At 45.5% G+C, this 22,298-nt stretch overlaps 1 protein-coding gene across 3 annotated transcripts in view; it reads left to right on the forward strand.

Annotated features, from left to right (window-relative positions):
- FBXW8 (F-box and WD repeat domain containing 8) overlaps window positions 1-17,939 on the forward strand; it is a 52,686-nt gene extending 34,747 nt beyond the window's left edge. The window contains exons 6-10 of one of the 3 annotated variants that reach the window (XM_075769339.1): window positions 97-306; window positions 10,590-10,717; window positions 14,365-14,538; window positions 16,249-16,365; window positions 17,072-17,939. In XM_075769339.1, the coding sequence (XP_075625454.1) occupies window positions 97-306; window positions 10,590-10,717; window positions 14,365-14,538; window positions 16,249-16,365; window positions 17,072-17,216 (774 nt within the window). In that variant the 3' untranslated portion in view covers window positions 17,217-17,939. The remainder of the gene's footprint in view (window positions 1-96; window positions 307-10,589; window positions 10,718-14,364; window positions 14,539-16,248; window positions 16,366-17,071) is intronic. The other 2 variants (XM_075769338.1, XM_075769340.1) reach the window with 2 other exon arrangements.
- The last annotated feature ends 4,359 nt before the right edge of the window (window positions 17,940-22,298 follow it).

Raw genomic sequence — 22,298 nt, forward strand, 5'->3', positions numbered from 1 at the left:
AACCACACATCAGGAGTTTGTTCAGTTTAGCATGTGGCGGCAGTGATCCAAAAGAATTTTTGGCTGTAATAAAAATTAAAAGTCTGCTTTTTTTAGGTCAACTTCCTTAATCTGGTCCCAGATGTTACGGGGAGTCCAGTGACAGTAGCAGCTGCAGAAGACATTGTCTATCTCCTGAAAGCAGAAGATCCTGGCAAAATCCTCCATTCTGTCTATGGTCAGCCTGTCACATGTCTCGATGTGTCTGCTCATGAAGCAGCCTTTGGGGTCAAAACCTTTGGCTGGTTATTGAATGAGCCCAACCAGGTACTTAATTTTTTTTTTTTTTTGGAGGGGGGTAAGATTTTTATACTTTTTTAGTTGACAAAGGAAAAAAGAGTTCATGCTGCTGACCATTTCCTTCCCTGCTATTCAGCTTTTGACAGTAAAGACATTCTTTTAATGCAATAATTGGATGCTTCTATTAATGTTGTTCTAGTAAGTGATGATTATTCAGCTAACTGGGTTCACTGTAAATACTTGGCGTGCTCTGCTCCTCAGCGAGTCCCTGCTCCTTCAGCTGTATGCTGCGTCACTGGCCCTCTAGGGGGAACTCGTCTCAAAAAAACCCCAAAACACCTAAAAACCCGAATAAACAACCTTTTCCCCAAAAAGCCAAAACCTCCCGCAACCTTTCTGATGAGAGCATCCTGAGCAGCATGTCAAGCCTTGCACGTGCAAATGTGCTATCTTAGGGGGATGCTTCTTTTTTTTCTTTGTGTGTGCACTTGAGTATTTGAACCAAGTTACTTCCAGTTTAGTGAGGATGGTGTGACTGTTGCATTGGAGGAAGCTAAATGGTAATCATAGGTTTGAAGCCCCCGGTGACACGGTCTGCTTCTTTTATCAGCACAACTTAGCAGTGGCAGCGTAGATCAAAACCAGACTGTTTTTGTAACCCTGCTGAAGACTCATGGCTGAGGCACGCTTCTAATGCAGCTCTTCTCAAACTTCCCTGCTTGCAGGAGGGGCTCGCAGATCAATAACAGCATAAATAGTTGTATTTTGGAGGGGCTCAGAATCCTGCTCGAGATCCCAGGTAGCTGGTGGCGGCAGCCTGCTCCTGGACACAGCCCCATTCCAGGGCAGGGACCAAGCGGTGGAAAGACCTGTTTCCAGATGCCTTGAGAAGAGTTTCTGTCCCTTTCCTGCATCTTGCCTAACTTTTCCAACCCCTAATTTAATTCCAATTTTTGTGGTTATACTTCAGGCATGTGATGGGCTATCGGGAAAGAGGGATGGAGAGTGCTTCAGGCAGGTGGAGAAAGAAGCAGGAGGTGAGCACCCAGATGAAAGGAGCTGTGGTCTGTAGTGTGAAAATGCAGCGTTTTCTTTGGCAAGCGACTAGAACAGGAAAGCTGTATTTAGGACTACCTCTGCGTTAGGAATAAATGTGTCCAGCTGCATCTAATTTCCCCTTAAAATTCACATTCACTGGGGAAGTGCTGGGGCCACCATAAATACCTCTAGGGTTGAGAGATGCTGCGAGGCCATGCTGTCTTTATTAATTCCTTTGCTGTCCTAATCCAATTCTTTTCCCTACAGAGGTGGGAGGTTAGAAGGTAAAATTGCCTCATTCAGCAGCATTACATCGGTGATCACCTTTGTGCCTCGTAAAGGAATAGAGAAATCTACTTAGGCCCCTGAGCGTCACTCTGTAAAGCCGGACATATTTCCTAATTTAGTTCTGAAGTATTTGGCGTTTGATGGCAGATTGTATTAAGCAGTGCATCAGCGCGCATCCTAATCAGGGAGATGGGACTGAAGTCGTCCAGACGGCTGGGGTGTGTTTGACAAGGACGCTTGCTTGGCATTGCCGCACCAGCTGACATCACACCGGAAATTAATTACTAATGTCTATTATGATAATTATTCGCCTCGCGCAGACGTGAAGGGACTTCGCATTGGCTGATTACGCTGGTCACAAGCTGACAATCTGTCTTTAGGAGAGCTTTCGGTCTTGGAAAGGTAACGATGAAGAATTCCAGCCCCGCTGGCTGCTGGCTGTGTTGCTGTAGTGGGAAAGCTGTGTTTCTTCTCAGTTTGGGGTTTTCTTTGTTTTTCCTGAGGGATATATTTTTTCTTTAGCGTAAGCTCACAATCCTACTGCCACTGCCTCGTAACCTGCTTTCTGATGAAAATATAGTTAGGGAAACCATCTTTTTCCCTCTGTGTTTTTTAATCATTGTCTAATTTTAACCTAATTTGACAGCAGAGTAGAGATCTGAGGCGTAAATTTTTGTGGGAACTTTTATGTCGGAGAGGAGAAAAACATCAAATCTGTGGCGTAGACTTGCCTACTGTTAGATGACAGACATTCGTGCAGGAGAGAGGGGAGAATAGAAATGCTTCATCTGTGAGAAGTTCAACTTTCACTTCATTAAGCATCAGACAAACCAAGTATGATGCTGTTTCTTGAAAGTTCATTTGTTTAGTGCTCCTGGAGCTCTTTGTTAAGCTAAGAAAAATTTCTTTAGTAAGGGTTATTTCAGTTGTATTAACTCAACGGGGAATGTACTATTTTCTTTAAATTCCAAATCTGTAATACTTCCCAGCCAGGCTCGTATGTGGGTAATAATATAGACTGGACGATGAACCACAGAGAAAACCCTAACTCTGGCTTTCCCTTTCAACCTAAAGTGGTGCTCATGACATCCAGTGGACATGCCTAGAAGGATGATGTCCAGTGAATAACATATTACCCTGTGTCATGCAGTTTGGAGCCCCGTGATCTCAACGCTGCAGCAGCGTCACGGATTCTTGGCATTCGCATGTGTGAATTTGGGGTTTGGGCATTGTATCTAAGATATTTTCTTAACTCTACGGACATGCACAGATTTAAACTAGAGATGGCTTGGGTCCTCTTCGTGTCAGGATATAAACCTCTTCAACAGGTAGCACCGTGACCGTCAGGATTAACATAATCTGATTTCTGATGCAGTTATCTCGCTGATGATAGGATCTGACGGAAGCTTTTCTCGTAGTGCGTATATTTGTAGGCTTCCCTGAATGGACCATCTGCTGTCAAGTAAGTCTGGTCTCCTACTGTAGCTTCAGGTGAGTTCTCTCCTGCTTCTGGATTATTTCTATGAAAATTATAGGTGCTTTATTCTCTTGTAGGGAAAAAAAAACCAACCCAACTTTCTCCTGTATTTAAAATGCAGCTGAAATTATTCAACACTTCTTGGTGATAGAAAATTACCAAACTTGGAGGATTTGGGTTTTCTTCCACTGAAGAAACTTTATATAGTTTGCAAGAGAATTTTATTTTAAACTCATGCAGCTGAAGAGCTCTTCTTGTGTTGCGTGCATTGTAAGGCACGGGTCGGAGTGTGTCTGTGCCTTTGTGCACAAACCTTATTTCAGAACAGGTAGACAGGAAAGAGAGGACTGAAAGGAGGGCAGTCATGAGTTTAGAGCCTCCAACGTAGAACCAGAAGGCTAGATATGTTGAGATGGGGTATCTTGGGAGTTGTTTGTTCTGCTGTCACTTTTTCATCTGTTTTGAGCTGGCGATTGGCGTGTGCTTGATGAATGGCGTTCAACATCACCTGCCTCTTCGCATCAGCGATGGAAATGCTGCCTAGTTTTCCTCCTGTCTTTAACATTTCCACAGAGTTCTTTAACTGCTTGTTAATGTGAGTGTATCCAGTAGAATTAACCACTTGAAATGGATGTTATGAACTAATACTAACTGAAAGAATTAAATAACAAAATTTAATTAATTAAATAACAAATTTTAAAATAATCCTTTAAATTGAATTTCATACACTACAGTCTCTCTTGGATGGCATTTTTAGGTCGCAGCTGTTTTACATAGGTTGTTACATCTTTTTTGCACCTTATTTTAACCAAAATCCTTCTCTTTGTGAACTGGTAAGCTTGCATTTTCTCGTCTGGTGTTGTAACGTCTCTCTTTTTTGTTGAGTTCCAAAGCCTTCAATTTTGTATCTTGTTTTATTCTCATTTAAAAGATGTGCTTTTAATTTTTCTAGTGGCCCCTTGTAAACAGTCTACTATTCCAATAAATTGATCTTTATAAACTCTTGTTTTCATACCCCTAGAAGTGCAGGTCTTCGAATGTATGGGACTGGCTCAAACGTTTCTCTTTGGGGAGCTGTCAGACTGTAGAGTGGTAGCAGATCTTTGAAGGTGAAAGGTGTTTTAAATACATTTTTTCTTTATAAACTCTTTGATGCCATGTAGGAGAGACATAACTCTTTCTGAGGATCTGAACTGTGTCACTTTTTAGAAGTCAGGCACTGCAAGAAATACAGTCCAGCAGAGAGACCAGAAGTTTTCCTTACCTAAATTTTGCACAAAGTGTCGATTAACCTGTCTCTTGCTCAAAATCATCCTTCTTGGTTTTTCTGTGTTTGTAAAAGGCCAGAAATAATTTTGCAAGTTAAAAATAAAAAAATAATCGTGAAAGAATCCCTTTTCTATTGGCTAATGTTAATGACATTCTGCATTTTTTTTTCCTATTTGTACGTTGATGCAAATGCCTCAAAATTGGCACGGCTGCTTAGGTAAGTGTCTCAGGTTTTGAAAATCTAGCTGCTAGGGGATGTGCTGTGAGTATTCAGGGTGCTAATCTGTGAATCCAAGAGAATTCATTCAGTTTTTAAGAATTACTTTGCCTTCCTTTTACCTGTCCTATCCTTAGGTTAAGACAAGTGTGTTTCTGGGCTAGGGCTTGGGGTTTTGTTTTTTTTAGCGAGTGGGTGGTTCAATGGGTAACCATAACATCCTTTCATCTCTGGGTACCTAAACTCTTACATCGCTCTTCAGCCACAAGTCAAATGAGTCTGGTGACCTCATTCCAGGTCCTAGCAGACATCTGTCCACATCACAAACCCATCAAAGCTGGCAGAGTCCCAGAGGCTGGCAGCCCGGGCTCAGGCAGTGTCCAGTACTGGAACAGCAAAGGGTTGCAGGTGCGTTGGCAGAATCGTCTTGCCGAAGCTCGCGCCCTGCCTGCACAATGCTTGGCTCTACTTTGTGCTACCAGCTTGGAGTTATACTTTTTGACTGCAGTCAAATAAAAACTTAAAAGCAAAAAACCCCCACAAAACAACCCAAAAACAAAAAAAACCAAAACCCCCAAAAAACCCAAAAATAAAACAAAAAAACCCCCACCCCACAAACCAAACTGTGCTTGTCTTGAGCTTCATGTGCAACTTCTATGGCAGGTGTAGATACTTGGAGGAGCGGGTAGCGTGTATGGCTGGCTGCTTTTGCTGCTGTATTTGCTGCAAGCTGTTTAGACTCACATTTTTGTGGTTCTCTGCATGGGTCTTTAAGTGTTGCTTGAGGCTGCTTGGTGCAGCTCAGTGCATGCGAAATACCAGTTCTTGTTTGCCAGCTTAAAGTCACCTTTAGGATGGCATGAAAGTCAATTTTCCACATGCTCGGAGAAACGGTTGTGTTACCAGCTTTACACAATGACTTATATCTGGCAAGAACTTGCAAAATAGTCTCTCTGGCTGATTGTCAAAAATTACATCATATTGGAGTAAACTGCTTTTAAATCAAACATCCATTATTCATGTATATTAACTGCTTTTCTTTATTTTTTTTTTTTACTGGCTGTTTTGTGTTTGATTTACTCTTTTTCTTTCTCTCTGATTGTCTGTCTGTCTCCCTCAGCTGCTCCTTTTAAATCTTAGCTCATCTTTAAATTTATGGAGCCAGAACACTTATCTCTGTGTACAAGTATCAATATGCTGACCTTGCATTTGTTAATAGTCAAATTTTTTTGTTGTTGTTGCAGTGTTACGTGCCATATTTACAGTAGGCAATTCAATACATTTGCACTGGGAAACAGTCCCCCTGAGGCTTGTAAACTTTGAAAAGATTTTCTTTTTGCACATCCCTTTAGAAATAAAATTCAAACTTGCAGCAGTGTGTACCATATGTTGCACTTAATTTGATGACTTCTGCATATGAAATAGCCTTACCGCTGTTGTAGATACCCTTTGAATTGAATGGGTTTGACCTGAGAAAGAAAACAGATCCCTTTTTATTTATGGTGGACTTGAAATTTCGTGACCCTTTTTTTGTTGGCAATATTTGTGTGTGTTCAGGCAATGCTGGTTTTTTGTTGTTTGGTTTTTTTTTCTAGTTGGCAGAGGGATGGGCAGAAGGAAAAGGGGAGAAACATAATCTGAAAATAAATGCAAACTCTGTTCCCAATCTTGCTGCTTGTTCCTCTGCATCTTTGAGCAACTCAGATTTTTATTTTTTTTGTTTTGATCCTCTGTCTCTAAAATGACAGTTAGAAACCTCTGTCCAGACGGTTCTTTCTGCAAAAGTGGTTCTTGAATGCATCCTGTGTGTTATTCAGTAGGAAAAGGATATAGGCTTTGTGTGGTTTTACAGTGTACTTTTTGCTGATATTTATGATATTCCATTCAATATTTCATCCAAGTGAGAATAAAATACACTGTATATCCAGTTCTGAAAGCCAGCTCGGTTTTTACTAGCCGTGCGATGTGGTAACTTCTGACAAGAAGCAGAAACGCGATTGCAGAGGGGAAACGAGGTTTTTCACAAAGCAGTTGTCGGCTGGCTTTCAGCCAGGACAGTGGGTTGAACACCCCTGCTCTTGTTGAAAGTACCACAGGCTCTTTGATAACAAGTGCTTGGGGATTTGTTGTTTTAATGTTCCATCCAAAAAGGACATCTCCAACAACACAGGATCCCGAAACACCTGCTGGGGTATTGGACATGCATGGAAGAGTTCCATCAACAGCATTTCCTTCAGTTCCTTGGTTTTTCTTGGAAGTAGCTCAACCAGAGTACATCGACCACGCTTGACCTCACTTAGCTGCAAGATGTAAGAAAGCTCAGAGCTTAGCTATTCTGGCTACAGAGACTTTAATTCCTCGTGAATTAATTTAGTCTTCTTTCTTGAGTTCTTGGACAGTATTTAAAGAGAGTTCCCCGTACCCGCTGCTCTGCAGTTTCCTGAAGTATTTTTCCTTTCTTCCTCTGCCTGGTCTCATGAATTTGCCGGCTTCTCCGCGCATCTATCTGAGAACAGTGGCCACAGGTTGAGATTTGCCCAGCTCGGGCAGTAAAGAGGGAAATTAGTCTAATGCACTGCCTTAACAAAAGAGAGAGTATGAGCATGAATAATTAATACCACTAGTCTGTGGCAATCGGATAAAATGAAGTCCCATTTGCTCAGCCTTATTAAAAGAGAGAGAGAGAGAGGGAGAGATGGTAAAGGTCGTTAAGGGACTTGTAACATGGAAAGAATCGCCTCTGAGATGGATAATGTGTTTTCTAATCTCTGTGGTCTTTAACTAAACATAATGGTAAAGGTACTCTGGCTATTTCTGGCTTGTTGAATTATTAAGCATTCTGGGAGATTGCTTGGCTCTTATCCAATAACTTAGACTTTTTCATTTGAACAGCGTTAATAGGTAACACTTTTTATTTTGTGCGTTAGATCCTGATACATCTGCACGGAGTATTTAATGCTTTTCCTCCCTCGTGTCCCAGAAGCCCCGCTGGAGCAAGGGATGCTCGTTAGTGTGTTATCCCAAGATACTTCATTTCACACCCAAATGCTCTTGCTTCGCTTACCTTCAGTTTGGTACCTATTAGGTCACTGGTCCTGGGTGTCCATTATAGGATTATAAATATCTTTAAAAGGGTAATCCCTTTGCAGTGTGCATTATAGGATTATAAACCTCCTAAAGATCTTATGCTTTATCTGCCCTTTAACATGCAGGCCCTTATTTCAAGTCCCTATCGACCAGGTATTTTCATTCTTTCTCCTTGGCCTTTGTAAAGAAAATCCTTGTTGCCTTGGGATATTATAGGAGAGCTCATCAGTGTGTTCTGGCAACTTCAAAATTGTCATCAGTATGCTTTTAAAAGCCCTGTCTTCAGGAAATTACTATTCAGACTTCAAAAAAGCATTCTCAGTTCCTTTTTGTTTCTTTACCTATCGGTTTGTCAGGATAAGGTTTTGAAATGTATTTGCAGATCGTAAAACTACTCAAGGCAGAAGTTGAATTTAAAGATAGGTAAAAACTTGATTACCAGAAATCACAGGGAGAATCTTTCTTCCAGTGATAGGGCTAACTGGCTAGAAATACACATGGGCATTATAAAATAAAAAAAACCAAACCAGCAATTTTTAAAAGAATGGAGACTGACGTGAGAAGAGAAGGAATTGGAGGGGCCTAGGAGAAGATGATAAAAGACAAAAGCTTTTTTTCCATTTTTGTGGATCTGAACCTTTCTTACAGATTCTTTTTCTTAGATGCAAGCACTTTAAATTGGTGGCCACCTACAAGTTATGGTAGGAGAAATAAATAATTTTTCGGCTGGTGCTACCTACACGTGAGGATTGCCACAGGTCTAAAATTGAGACTGCAAGCAGGAGAATATGTCACATTTGCTCCCGAGTAAGACGGGGGGAATCTTTAAATGCTACGGGGAAGCGATTTTTCATTATAGCCTTTCATGGCCATAACTGAATTTTCAAGTATGTATCATATATTTATAGGATAGGTGGGAGCTATGGTCACTTAGATAAATTAATAGTTTATGGATGTTCGCTTTAAGTATTAGCCCCAGGGGACTTTTGAGAAAGCAGCATTTGGCCCTGTCCTCTCCGGAGTGTTAACGTACAGCTGGGAAGGGCTGGTTCAGGGCTCGACCGGGAGCTGGAACACGTTGCTGTTGACCCGATCGTTTATTGTTCGTAACTTGAATTCAGCAGTTTATTGTCTTTTGTTCAAAACTTTCCAAGGAGAAATTTGGTTGCCAGGCACAGATATTAATTTCCTTTGCACTGAAAACCGTGCAAAGTACCTTTGCCAGAATGTCATTAGCTCTGGATTTGGTTAGTGAGCTGCTGGAAGCTGCGCTGCAAGTGAGAACAGGCTAGAAGTTGGTCTTTACCTTGAAGACTAACATTTTCATGCCGTTTGTAGCAGCTTTTTCATTGGTATGGAAGTTTAAATTCATTTTTTAGCAACTTCTATGTCCTAAGTCTCCCTGCAAAGGTAGTAGCGTCTTCCTTGTTTTTCAGAGCTTGGGTAAAATTGTTTTGGTTTTTTGGGTCTTAAGGATGAAAAATTTCATGCTTAAGACTAATATTTGAGGCAGAGAGCTTCACAGGGACGAGGCTGGGAAAGGGAAGTAGTTGGGAGATTATTAATATTATAAGCAACTGAGGAAGTCGGGTATGAATGTGTTGATAATATGTCTGAATCAGGGAGCTGATAATATGTCTGAATAAAACCGTGCCTGCTCTTTATTTGGGAGAAATGGCAGGTGGAGGAAACCTGCAAATTCTCTGTCTGTCTTTGCAATATTCCTAGAGATTTTTAAAGTTTCACTTTTGTTGCCTAGAGGTATCCATCACGAATTGATCCCCTCCTGCTCTCTTAATTCGACCTTTCAGATGCTTACTAAAATCGCACAGATAGGAAGGAAAAGGCCAGGCAGCGTCACTGTTGCTGTTCTGGCAAATGTTGAAATAATATGTACAGATAGTGTAATATTTATTAAGCTTCGTGTGGATACAACCAGAAAAATAGAATTTAAGAATATTGATGTGATGTTGACATAGCCATGCTGGTGTTGCCACGGAAGCCGTAAGTTTTTGCTGATGTTTTCACTGCCGTTACTCTTTTCATGGTCATAGGTTTCTTTTCAATTAAAGGAGCATCACCATGAAATTTCATAATGTTTATGAAGTTACATACAACCAGGTACTGTGCTGAGCTCCACTGGGCTTTGACTAGTATGTTTTTCTGTTCCTAAAAAATATTTGCTCTCCTAAATTGAAAGGCCCAACTAGATAAATGTCATCTGCCCCCTCGCAGGAAAGGCAGTGAACGTGATTACACTGATTGCTGCGCAGAGGAGAGGAGGGTGAACAGACGGGAAACAACTCGTACCTCTCTTCCAGTCTTTGGTCGAATCATCTTGGATGCTGCTTAAAATCAGAGTTGTTTTTATTCATTTCCCATCTGAACTGCTACTTCAGATGTAATATTTAATCTGTTTCTGCCGCACGATCTGTACAGAAGCTATCAGCCGGGCCTGTCAGCGCTGAGTCAGTGTTCAGTTCTGCTCTTCAGTTTTTTGCTGTATTTGATTGAATCTTCCCTGCACAGTCCATCTGTCTGAACCTTCTAAATGTTGATTCTGTTTACTTTTACTATTCTTTCAAATATTAAAATTGCTGAAGAAACTATTTGCTTTAAGCCTTAAAAAAATTGACCTGGAGAAAATTTGTATGGCTTGCTTTGCCTGCCTGAGAGCTATACCCATCAGATACTGGCTGCCAAGAGCCTTGCGTCCCTGCTTCTCGATGGATTCCGTTATGAAATTGTATTTTTGGGGCTATGTCACTGCCCTTCTTAACAGGGGTAGATCTGTATCTTGGTGATGTATTAGAATATTGAGAAACAAATCCTGCAAACCATCTCTGATCATAATAACTCTGCTTTACACTGCAGCAAAATGTAGTTGTTGTGCTCATGCTACATTTAGCCGGTGTTTTATTCTCTTTCTGCCAGATTCTTCTTTACAATCTAGAAACAAGTCAGTGTCTAAAGAAGATGGGCAACTCGATAGGTGACTTTACGTGCGTCAACCTCCGGAACAGTCCTCCAAACATGCTTGTTACAGGCAATAAAGACAGAAGGTAGGTACTACCAAGAGCTGTAACCCATCTCAAATTAGCTTACTTCCTGTCCTGCTGTCCTACATCTGGACCTGTTAGAATTTGTTTCTCCTCTAATGTTTCAAATGCAGCCTGCGTGAACTTCAGGAACAAAATATTAGGTAATAGTTGGATGTGGCTGCCAGTTTGCTTTGTTTCAGAAAGCTCCATGGGAAGACTTTCTTTTTAAGCCATTTGGTGGACGCAGTTGGTGTACAGCCCAGCGAGACCACTTGGAATATCTTCCACTTCCCCACCACCACCCGCAAAATTAGTTTGGCATTTAAAAGCTCACTTTCTGATATTAAAAAAAATAACCTAAGGGATGAATCATGTAGGATGAGATGGGTCCGTCTGCCAAATGATGTCAAGAGTGTATTTCGGAACACTGTGATGTCCCTCAGGTGACAAAAAAAAAAAAAGAGACTTTCATATGAACAGATTCCAGCTTCTATTTAGCTGATTAGCAGCTTTCTCTTTAACTCCTTGGCTTGGGGAGTAGGATTTTCCCTGCGCAATATCTGGTGCCAGGAATGGACGCGGTGGGAACAGTCGGTGCGAAAGGATTAAAGTGCTTAAAAAGACCCTTTGAGTCCAATTTTTAGGTTTTCTTTTTTTGGCTAGTTATTTGTGGGGTCTGATCCAGTGCACCAAAGGAGATGTGGGATGGCGAGGAGCCAGTCTCTAATGGCTCCCTGTTCCTTCCCTCCTCCTTTCTGCGCTGGGCATCAGGCTGCAGGTGGTGGTCTGGTGTGGTGGTGGGTATCAGATTGTAAGGCGGATACTTCCCCTTGCCAAATCCCAGACCTCTGTCCCGCCAGTGCAGCAGCTTGCAAAAATGATTATTTTGTCAAACAGCTTTTTTTCCTTCTCGGTGAACAGGCAGTGCGAGCAAACCTCACATTTCCTCAGCAAAGAGGATAAAGGAAATATCTGAAGTTTGACATGTGTAATTGAATCCTTGGGAGTTTTTTTCCTCTAAAAGCAGATAATTGATTTTCCAAAGCACCCCGGTAAAACTCCCTCCAATTTGCATCTCTTGCACAACGATGGGAGAGTAGATAAAGTTGATATCCCTTAAGTGAGATTGAAATGTACTCCCTTTATACTACATGTCTGCGTCCTTTCTCCTCCAGAAAGCTTTTCAGTTTTTCAGCTCGAGTGTTGACTGAGTTCAGGGGTTGGCCATCACTAAAATTGCAAGAAGTTAGGAATCAGTAGTTCAGCAAATAAGTTTGGCATCCAGGAGACAAGACCACGAGTATCTCAGCGGTCAGTTCCGCATGTGGTGCTGCGTGATGGGCATTAATAGGTGCTGGGCATCCACGGGTGGAATGTGACTTGAACCTCCGTAGCCCTTTTACGGAGCAAGCGTACTAAACAGGGACCTGGCCATGGGCGTTCAAACTGCTGATGGCCAGTGGGAAAACTTACTGCTTGAATTAAATACAACAATTTCACAATTTTACTAGTATATGCTATTCTTTTATTCAAAGCCATGATTTTGAAAAGTAACACTTGTTAAATGGTTTTGGTAGGACCTATAAAATCTTTCAACAAATACTCCCGAAGCATTGCTGATTTATTTGATTACTTAGCTGCGCTTCACACTGGCAGGAGATCTGATAACAGGGAGGGTGTGCACTGCACAGCAGCACCCTTTTTCGTGGTGGAACCTAAGACGGTGACCAGCATTGGGAAAGCAAATATATGGCAAGTCCGGTGTATACCATCGCTGAAAGGGCGTGGATCAAAACATGTATTCCATGCTCCCCAAAAGGCAAGGGAGCTCACTTCTGAGGTAGTCTGAGAGGAGAGCCAAAGCCTGGCCACGAGAACGCCTGCCTTAGGGGCTCCCTTGAACTGGGATGCATCTGATGTGCTCCCACTGAGCCCAGCTGTTGAGGCAGGAGATGCTGGGCCATGCCAGATCTGCATTAGAGCATCACATTAGATTTGCAAAATGCTTTTCCTTTTTGTTTTTTGTTTTTGTTTGGTTTTTTGTTTGTTTTAAAGCACATCTAAACAACTCAAGTGTGCCTCTGATTCTTCCAAGGGTGTGCCAGAATGGACACCTGCCTGAAACCTGGGCCCTTGCTAATGAAATAACCAGATCTTCCTTTCCAACTGTGCTTACCAAACAGAAGAAGCTTTGATTGCCGTGCAGAACACATGCAGTAAGACAGGGAGAGCGCTGGGTGTGAACACTTCCAAAATACCCCATTCTTACCCAAAGTACAGCTCTAATATGTAGCCAAAGCTGCTCTCTGCTGGAGTTGGAGAGAGCAAGAAGTCCTTTTCACCATCAGCGACTGTTGTGCTGGGGTTTTCCTAGGGGCGACTGCAGAGCCACACGAAGCGTGCTCCTCGCTCTGTTCCAGCATGTTTTTCTACATGTCAGATGGATGTTGCTCTGTTGGAGTTTTGGACGGTTCCGTTGCCTTTTATTTCAGTTGCTGAAACGTGTTATTTGTAAAATCATATGATGCTATCTGCGTTTGAGAAAGGAAAAGGAAAGACTTTGCAACACCATTAGGATCGTAGCAGGGGTATGGAACAAAGTGCAGTTAATGTGTTGGAAGAAGTGTGTTTTGGCCTTTTCTGGAATTAATGTGTACCTGATGGTTTCATTCTTGATCGCCGTCAGCTGGGAGGAACTTTCTCTGGCTGCTTTTCAGATCTGAGATCAGTATTTCCCCTTTACTTTTGTTTTCACTCGCTGCATTTTTTTAATTTGCTTATGTACTTTGCTTTGTCTCTTAATCTTGATATATAAGGATCAGAAAACATACTCCTTTGAGGTGTGTACTGGATTTAAAACTTAACACTGCTAGCTTTAGCTGGTTTTATGGACTTGTTGCAGTGGTTTAAATCTAAGTTTTTTCTTCTACAGTTCTGTTTCATTAAACATAGCCTAGTCTTCGATGAGTTTCTCTTCAAAATGCCTTGTCTGAGCGATCAATAATTTCTGCAAAAACAGACGTACCTAAAAGCTGCCCACAGTCACTGGTGGTGTTTTTGAAATCTTTTCAGAAAAGATACTGGTTGCTGGGTGCTTGTGGCCAGCTTTGTTTCAATATTTGTGAATAACTCAAGCGTATAATCCTATGATGCCCTTGACTTGTCTCTTGAATTGCCACACGTTTAGTCCCTTCCTCAAGCTTTGTAATAGCAGTTCTTTCCTTGATCCTCATAGTAACATTACCCCTAGGCCATAGTGGACGTGAGTCTGGTCCCAAGGGGTAGGATGTGTTAGCAGTACGCCCAAAACGCAGTCCTTCATGGCTCTCAGCATCGCTAACAGTTTGGGAGGCACAGATGGAAGAGCTTTCTCCTAATTTCACTTACAGTTTATATCCCCTAAGATGTATAAAGAGACAGAGAGGTCCTGTATGGTGCAAGAAGTCTGCCTTAAAAAATCTTTCATAGTAGACATCAATGTGAAAATTCAGTGGTGAAGTGTCAGCCGTATTGGGTTTCTGGCCCTGTGGGTCTGCTGCTGTCCTGTGAAAGCAGCGTAGCTGTCCTAGATATATTTTCGTAACCCCAAAAGTATTTATGGTCTTAGGACCCACAGCCTGCAGATCCACAGCTGCTTTTATCTCTGCTCTTAATTCACTTTCCTTTAGGGTCAGGGTATTCGATCTCCGCAGAAGCGAATCTTTGTGCTCCCTCTATGCCCACCAGTTAGGAGTGTCTGCGGTCCAGATGGATGACTGGAAGATCGTCAGTGGGGGAGAAGAAGGCTTGGTCTGCGTGTGGGACCAACGGATGGGCACCAAACTCTGGGAAATGCATGCCAGGTAATTTTGTGGTTGTGGGATCCTATTGCAAGGGTGTTTATTGGATCTGGAATGTGGGAATGGGATGATCCAGGACCAAAATGAGAACGTGCCCATGTCTAAAGCTTCCGAGAGTTCTGTTAGTTTTCATGTGATTTGGGAACAGATTGCCTCCCCACCTGGAGTCTTGTGTGCGTTTCTGTGTGCGCCCTTTAGCTGTCGTAGGTTTCTTACTCATTAGTTAAAAAGCGTGCTTCAGTCGGCGTAAGGGAGCGTGGACATTGTTTCCCCTGCATCTCCGGTGAAGTTCAGGTAGTGTCTTCTCCCTGCTCCATCCCCAACCAGTATTTACTTTATTAAACCTTGGATTTGAAATGCTGGACTCCTGGCTGTTGTCTTCAGAGTGCCTGGTTCTGGCTGTCTATCCGCTCTATCCTTACGCAGTACCTGTTCACCTGATTCACGCATTCCCTTAGCGGTAACGATCAAAGCCAGGTTGGTATTTAAACTCATTTCAATATTAAAATACCAGTTTGTACTGAAAGCACAAGTAGTACAGTACTGGAAGTACAAGCAGGCATCAGGATCCTGGAGCTGACAGAAGACTGCAGCCAAAATTCTGATTTCCTGATCAAGGCCCACTTCCCAGGGAGTTAGCTTTGTCGGAAGGAAGACCACGAGGATTTAGCCCCTTGTAAGTCTGAGTGATACCCTTAATAAAATGAACGGATAAATCCTGATTATTTTTTTTAATGCATCTTCCCCCAAGAAGAGCTCGAGGAGGTATTTACAGTCAGAGAAGTTCACGTTGGAGTTGTCATTGATTAATAGCAGGTATCTCTTCCTCTTTTGACCCTGTGAATTATAAAGCCCATTGTGATGTGGCCGATGCATTAAGGACAATATTGCATCGATTGTCTCCTGGAGCAGCACTAATGAACATGCCAAGGAGGGCAGGCGGTGCGGATCTGAGCTTTGGCGGTGTACTAAAAGTGAAACCATTAGATTAAACATTTAAAATACTGTTTAATCTATCTAGGAATCAGAAGGGATCACTTCAATCGAAAAAGCCTCCATAGATAAGAAGGTGCGCGTGTTGTTATCCATGCCTGCAGCCCAGCTTCATGAATGGAAGGCAAGGGCAGAAGCTAAGGGAGGTGACAGGAGACACATTGGGGTGGTGGAGATGCACCATCTCAGTCTGAGAGGATAAGAGGTTACTTCTACTTGAACAGCAAATGCTGCTACAGTGGTTCAGGGTTAGTTTATTCAGCAGGGAGAGGAAAAGGAATGAAGACCAGATTTCTCATGTAGTGCATTTCTAAACCAGTGGTAGCTCAGTGCTTGGAGGTGTGGGGGTCCGGGGTGTCCCCATTTTCATTTTGGGAAGCATCCTGCTCTTCCCAGGCGGGTGCTGCTGCAGTCCTTAAAGCCACAAAGCGAGCAGGCCGCCCGGATCCCTTGCAGCCTCTGTGCTGCCAAAGCCTCTCAGATATTTTCTGGCCTCCACGTGTGTTCTGGTAACAGCCCACTAGATGGGGATAAACGCTGTGTTTATCTGCTCCAGACAGGAGGAGAAGAGCCAAAGGTGCGGTTCCCAGCCTCTGGCCATAGAGAGGGCGCTGATTTAAACGAAGCCTTGTTTAATCCAGAGCGACTCCTTTACTGCACTTGGATGTTAGGAGTCGAACGCAGGTGGCATCTCACCCAGTGCTGTGGGTTGTTTTTCAGACATCCGGTCCGCCACGTATGGTTTAATTCTCACAGCCTCATCACTGCAAACGTCCCCGATGAGAAAACTCCCCGAGGCGCCAGCATCATGGACGATGACCTTACCGCACACCGCAAGTGAGTAAACCAGGGTGGGATTTCTGGCACTGTGAAGATCTGCTTTATTACATATTTTAAAATGGTATGCTAAGCACCTGAGTCATGATCCAGAGCAGTAATAGACGAGGTATAGCATCTAAAAAATAAAATGAAAAAAGGTTTAAGGCTTTCAAAACCATTGAAGAATTGGCTCTTTATTTACTTCTAAGCACAAAAAAAACCCCAAACATTTCTTTTTCAGCAGGGGAATGTAAAGGCCACTGAAGCCAGACAGGGAATGCAGCCCTTTCCTTGCTCTAAATATTAGTAATGATATCTCTTCCTAAAGGAAAACTACTGGTATTTAAACTCCAGGTTTTGGTATTTGCATCTCAGATGGCTGTTAGCACATCTAATTGAACTATCAAACTACAGTGTACTTATCTTCCCTCTTGCTGAATAGATGAGAAATGTTTCAGCAGATGAGTCGTGTCTGCAGTGCTAACGTGAATGATTCACCGTTGGTTTCCAGGGCTTGCTGGGGTCCCTGGGAGGAGGCAGGAGGGAGTTTTCTCCGTTAAAACTGCACGGACAGCCTGAGCGCAGAAGGGACAGGGTTTTATATTCACCTTCTGAAGCATCAAATTCTGATCCTTTATGGAAATTGCTAACTTTGTTTCTTTCCCCTGTAGTATATAATTAACGTGTTTAATAAAATGGCGTGTCCTGGTTGTGTTCTGCACAGGCATCGAGGAATCATTTATGCCTATGAGTTCTCGGTGGACCAGTTGGCTGTAGAAAGCGTCCTTCCTATTTGCCGCTCTTCCTACGACGAAGTGACTGGTTACAACTACAACATCGGCCTTGCAGTTCCCTACGATAACATTTAGGTAACTCGCTTTACTTGGCTTCTGTGTCCGGCCCTCTGCCAAGTACACGGCCAAAGGCTAAAAGGAGATCCACGTGGGACAAGCGCCAAAAAGATGGCGTTGGCTGCGGGCGCATCAAATGGGCTGAACGTTTGCCGAAAACTTGGGGATATGAACCAGAACAGAGAGCGTGGCTGCCCTCGAGCGTATCACTAAAACGTGTTGCTGTGCAAGTGCTCAAAGATCTGCTGTGGTGGAACAGAGAGACTGAAGGGAAACAGGACACTTGAGTGTAAACAAAAATGTTCCTTCCTGCTGCTCTTGGGAAAAATGCTGCTGATCCCATCTTGGCAGAGGACATGGTCGGGAAGCGAGAGCCCCGAGTGACAAACTGCTGACGTGGTGGGAGGCTGGGAGCGCGTTGAGGAGGTCATGCCTATCCTAAGAGGGGGAAGAAAACCACCAAGGACTTGGAAAAAGCATCCTGCTGGGCCGCATGTTTGAAATTTCTTTCCTTGTAATGAGCTGCTCATTCTTCTTTTCCTTGGAGTGCATCGGAATGTGCCTAGGAACAGGAACATGCACAAAAGGTTATGGTGGCTGGGAGGGGAGTATGATGGAGAGAGGGAGGGGAACGTTGGCCTCGGCCGGGCTGGATGCTTGGAAACTCATTAGACCACATGCATCAAAATTATTTTAAAATAAATTATTTTTTTAAGTCTCTAAAACTCAGGATTAAATGTTTTGTCTAATTGTGTATGTACGTGTGTTCGTGGGGTTTTTTTGTTCGTAAGTCTTCTAGGGTAAGCTAACCCCTGTGCACTGGAACAAAAGGCCGTCGTGTCTCAGGTTAGTTGTCAGGTATGGTCATGCCCTTCCACAGCACCTCGATCTCCCCAGGTGGCTGGGACTTGGGTTTCCGACACTGTCCTCGCTTCCAAGCTGGGAATCGGTCACGTTGGTGCAATGAAACAGAAGGGACGAACTGGCCGCAGCCGCTCTGCACGGGTAATCAGCACTAATGCTGTGGAGGAGCATCCAGGCTGGAGGGTGACACGTGGTACCTCGGGTGAAAATGAGGAGTAAGGCTTTCTCTTAAACCCACGTCGCACTGACATAGGTAGAACCAGTTTGGCGAACAAGAGCTTGAGTCCTGCATGGATGTGTTTTACTGTTTTGAAACTATCTTATGGTATTGATTTGCCCTTGTAAACTTACTGGTGCAAGCCAAAGCCACGAAAATCAAGTTTAAATTGAAGTTAAGTTTTAACTTAACACCTTTTTGCTGGCTTAATGGAATGAATTTAAACATACAGTGCTGGGGAGGGGTGCAGGATGTGTGCCTGAACCTGCAGGAGAGGGGCTGGCCGCACTGTCACCTCAGCCTGGGCTGGTCACTGAGACAGCCCCCGGAGAGCTTCGTGCTGCCCGTCGCCTGCCCGCAGACGGATTTCACGGCCCTTCCTTGTCTTTGGCTCGGGGTGGTTCTCCATGCCCCCTAGGCCAACTTTCACCTGCGTGTTGGGTTTTTAGCAGTTCACTTTTTCCTCTTGATGGGCTGATAGAAGAACTGCAAGGGGCAAAGTCATTCTGTCTGACCAATAAATTTTAACTTCCATAAAGCTTTGGTCTTTTTTTTTCTTTTTTTCTTCCTCTGCCCTTCTGAGAAGCCAGGTCCCTTCGTTCCTGGAAGAGCAAGAAGTGTCACGGATACATAGTTTGGACAAGAGCTCAGCTGAAACCCGTCAAATAAATAATCGTTTCTGTAGCACGAATGATTCTGTGGGTTGCTCCAGCCCTGTGTCTTCTGATGGAGCTGAACAGAGAAAGCTTCCGCCGTCATTGTTCTCCTCCCCTCTGTGCCGTGACCTGCTGCCCTGTCTCAATACACCCTTGGCTTGTTCTGACTTCGCCTCTCCTTATCTTGCCTCGTTATCTTGGGGCAGCTTTGTTCTTTCTTCAGCTCCCTGCTGCAAGTAGCAGATAAGTTTGCCTTGTGCCCGCGTGCGTTGGGCCCTTTTCCTGGCGTCCACCTCCACGCTCCCCCTCTCCTTCTGCACTGCCCGTGGCAAGGCTGCCTCCCTACTGCTCCTTGGCCGCGGCGGTCGCTGAGCTGCGAGAAGACGGATGCTTTGCAGCACCTGCATTTCTAGAGGTGTTTGCTTTCTTATGCAGGGAAGACCTACAAGTCATCAGTTCACTGGGGAGCAAGCATCAACCCATCCAGATGGAAGAAGGTTTCCAGTGGAGAAAAGAAAATCTCTGTCCCTACAGCCACCGTTTTGTTGGGTCACGGTCTGGATGCGGCTCCTCGGGGTGGATTGGAGAGTGGTCCTTTTGGTCTGTTTTTCCTATTATTGAAATTAATTTAGGAAGGTTGTACCACAGCAGAAGATTGTGTATGTATTTAACTAGCATTCATAATGCAAATGAGGGCACTTAGGCTGTTGGACGATAGCCATGTTGGGAGTTTAATTTTTGTTTCTGAAAAGGGATGTTGTCCTACTTTGCTGGGTAGTCATTAATACTGTGCTGAAGTGGGTGCTGGAGTGTAGCAAATGCAATCGTGACCGTTTACATCTTCTCCAGGGTTAGCTGATATTTAAATAGAGCCTCTTCCCTAATAACTTCAAGAGCAAGACTGAAGTCACCACCTAATCTTTACTGGAGATAGATGCCACCTTTGGACTGTCCCTGTGGAGACTCCCTAGGACGTGTTGGTGCTACCTGTTTGGGGTAGGTAGGGGCAAAGGCGGACTCTCTTCTCAGCAGATCCCTGTTGTATCCCACAGGCAAAGGTCATCACTCAACAAGGGGGCATCTCTTCTGTGTTGGGCAGTGCCCGGGGCTGACGGCAAGGGTTTGAGTTGAGGAGCTGCAGTCAGGACGTGCTGGACCAGTGCTGGCGGATTGACCAGGCAGAGGTTAGACTGAAGGTGAAGGCTCACGCTGCGCGAGAGCTGTGCCAGCCTGGTGACCATCAGATGGGCTGGGCGGTTGGGGACAGCTGAAGAATCAGAAGGCATCAGAGAAGGAAGTGGTTTGGGGCAAAGAGCCTCAAGAACAACTTCTGGTTTCTGTTGCTGGTGACAGCGATCCTTAGCAAAACAGAGACAGCCGTTGTCTTTGTGAGAAGAATCTCTGGACATAAGTTTCTTCCCTACTGTTCTCCAAAGAGAATATATGATCAAAGGGGGAGGCTGGCTGTGTACCGCAGCCTCCAGCTGCTCCCAGGCTCCGGAGCTCTGACTTCAGTGAAAACCGAGGGGTGGTTTCACTGTACTTTTTGCATAGCAAAACAGTCCTGATGCAAAGGATGTGGTAGGACACGCTCAGCTGTGGTGGTGTATTGGAAAAAAACCCAGCTGTCCCGCCACGTACTCTGGGTCCAAGGCACCAGCGAAGGCCCCAAGAAAGCGCCACCTCCGCCCTTCCCTGCGGCTCGGCTCTGCGGAGCAGCACCTTCCCCTCCCACCCTGGGAGCCTGGGTCTGGTCCCGACACCTGGGATTTGGGGAGAAGCTGAACGTTGTGCTCTTGTGTGCGTGCGGAGGGAGGGGAGCACCGTGGGGCTGGTGCGAGGAGGAGGAGGAGGAGGTTCAGTGTCTCCCCTCTGCACCGGATGGTGCCGACGCGATGCAGCCGAGGATGAGCCCAGACGATGGAGGTGGCCGGAGGAGCAAGAGGAGAACAGCGCTGAAGAGTCGCAGAGCGCTGTGGATGCAAACAGGGCTGTGGCTGCCGTCGGGCAGCACTGGGAGACCCTCGGGGCCTGAACGGCTGCGCTGGAAGGGTTGGGAGCTCCATCGGCCCCATCCCAGCCCCAGCGCTCGGCCCTGCCCGCAGCACCGGCACCAACCCCAGCTCTCGCCACCCAGCCCAGGGCGAGCGCCACGTGCTGGTGCCACAACGGGTCACCCAACGTCACGGGTGGCGGCAGCGCCGTCCCACGGCTTCGCAGCACGCCCGGCCTCGACGTGGCGGCATCGCCACGCGTGGAGCTGCGAGACGGGATCGGCTCTGTCCTCGTGGCTCCCTCCAAAGCCGGGGCAGCCCCAGCCTGTCCTCGGTGCCGCCAGGCAGCGCAGGGCTCTCCAGGACAGGACTGCATTGCAGGGAAGGGCTGTCCTTCGCTGGGTTAGCGCCGCTGCAATCCAGCTGCTGGCTCGGAAGGGCTGCTCCGGTGCAGGGGCTGCGGTCCGGCAGCTGTGAGCAGAGAGCGGGGGCCTCGTCTCAGCGATGCGACCGATGGGCAAGACGGGGCGGGGGGGTGTGCGTGTGTGTTTTGGAGGGGCAAAGCTGCCAAAGGACGAATCCTTATCTGTGCCCTCAGCACAGGGCTGCCTGGGCAGCGCAGACGCCCCCGCTAATGCGGAGAAGGAGGAGAAATTGTTCGTGCCCTGAGCCAGAGAGCCGCCGGGCGCTCGCTGCCCGTGGGGGGGATGGAGGGGGCTGTCGCCAGGGCCGTACAGGGCTGCGCATCCATCGCTCCCTCCCGCCCTCGCTCGTGCTGCCGGCTGCTTGCTGTGGCGGGGGCTATTTTCCGTCGAGCATACATGTCACCGGGGGAAGCTATTTTTGATAAAACAAATAAATCTTTCTGGCTTTTCTAAAAATAGCCATTGCCCTTTTTTTTTTCTCCCCCTCCCTTCCCAGCTCAGGCTGCCTTAGAGACAGAAATCCGCCTCGAGCCATCCAGTTATTAATACCAGTAAACAAACCTTTATCTCCGGTGCCTTGTTCCAGCGGGAACATGTGGGGGCGGGAGCCACCCGGCTGCCAGGAGCCCACGTCCCCACGTCCCCGCATCCCTGCTGCTTGCACCCCAGACCCCGTCGTGGTCCCACGCTGCTCCTCCTGCCTGGTTCCGGCCGGCAGATGCAGCCAAAGCGGGGTGGTTTTGGTTTAAATTGGGGTTATTCTTTATGCCGCTGCCACCTTTGCTGGCTTGAGCATCCCGCGGGATGCAGAGGGGGATGTGCTGGGGATGCTGCCTTCACCTCCTGCCCCTCAGCATCCCCATCCCTGCCTGCACACACTCCCCGTGGCACGGGGATCGGGGGGGCTCACAGCACAAGTTGGGCAGCTCCTTCCCCAGAGCCGC

The sequence above is a fragment of the Balearica regulorum genome, chromosome 17, assembly GCF_011004875.1.
Source record: "Balearica regulorum gibbericeps isolate bBalReg1 chromosome 17, bBalReg1.pri, whole genome shotgun sequence".
NCBI classification, from domain to species: Eukaryota; Metazoa; Chordata; class Aves; order Gruiformes; family Gruidae; genus Balearica; species Balearica regulorum.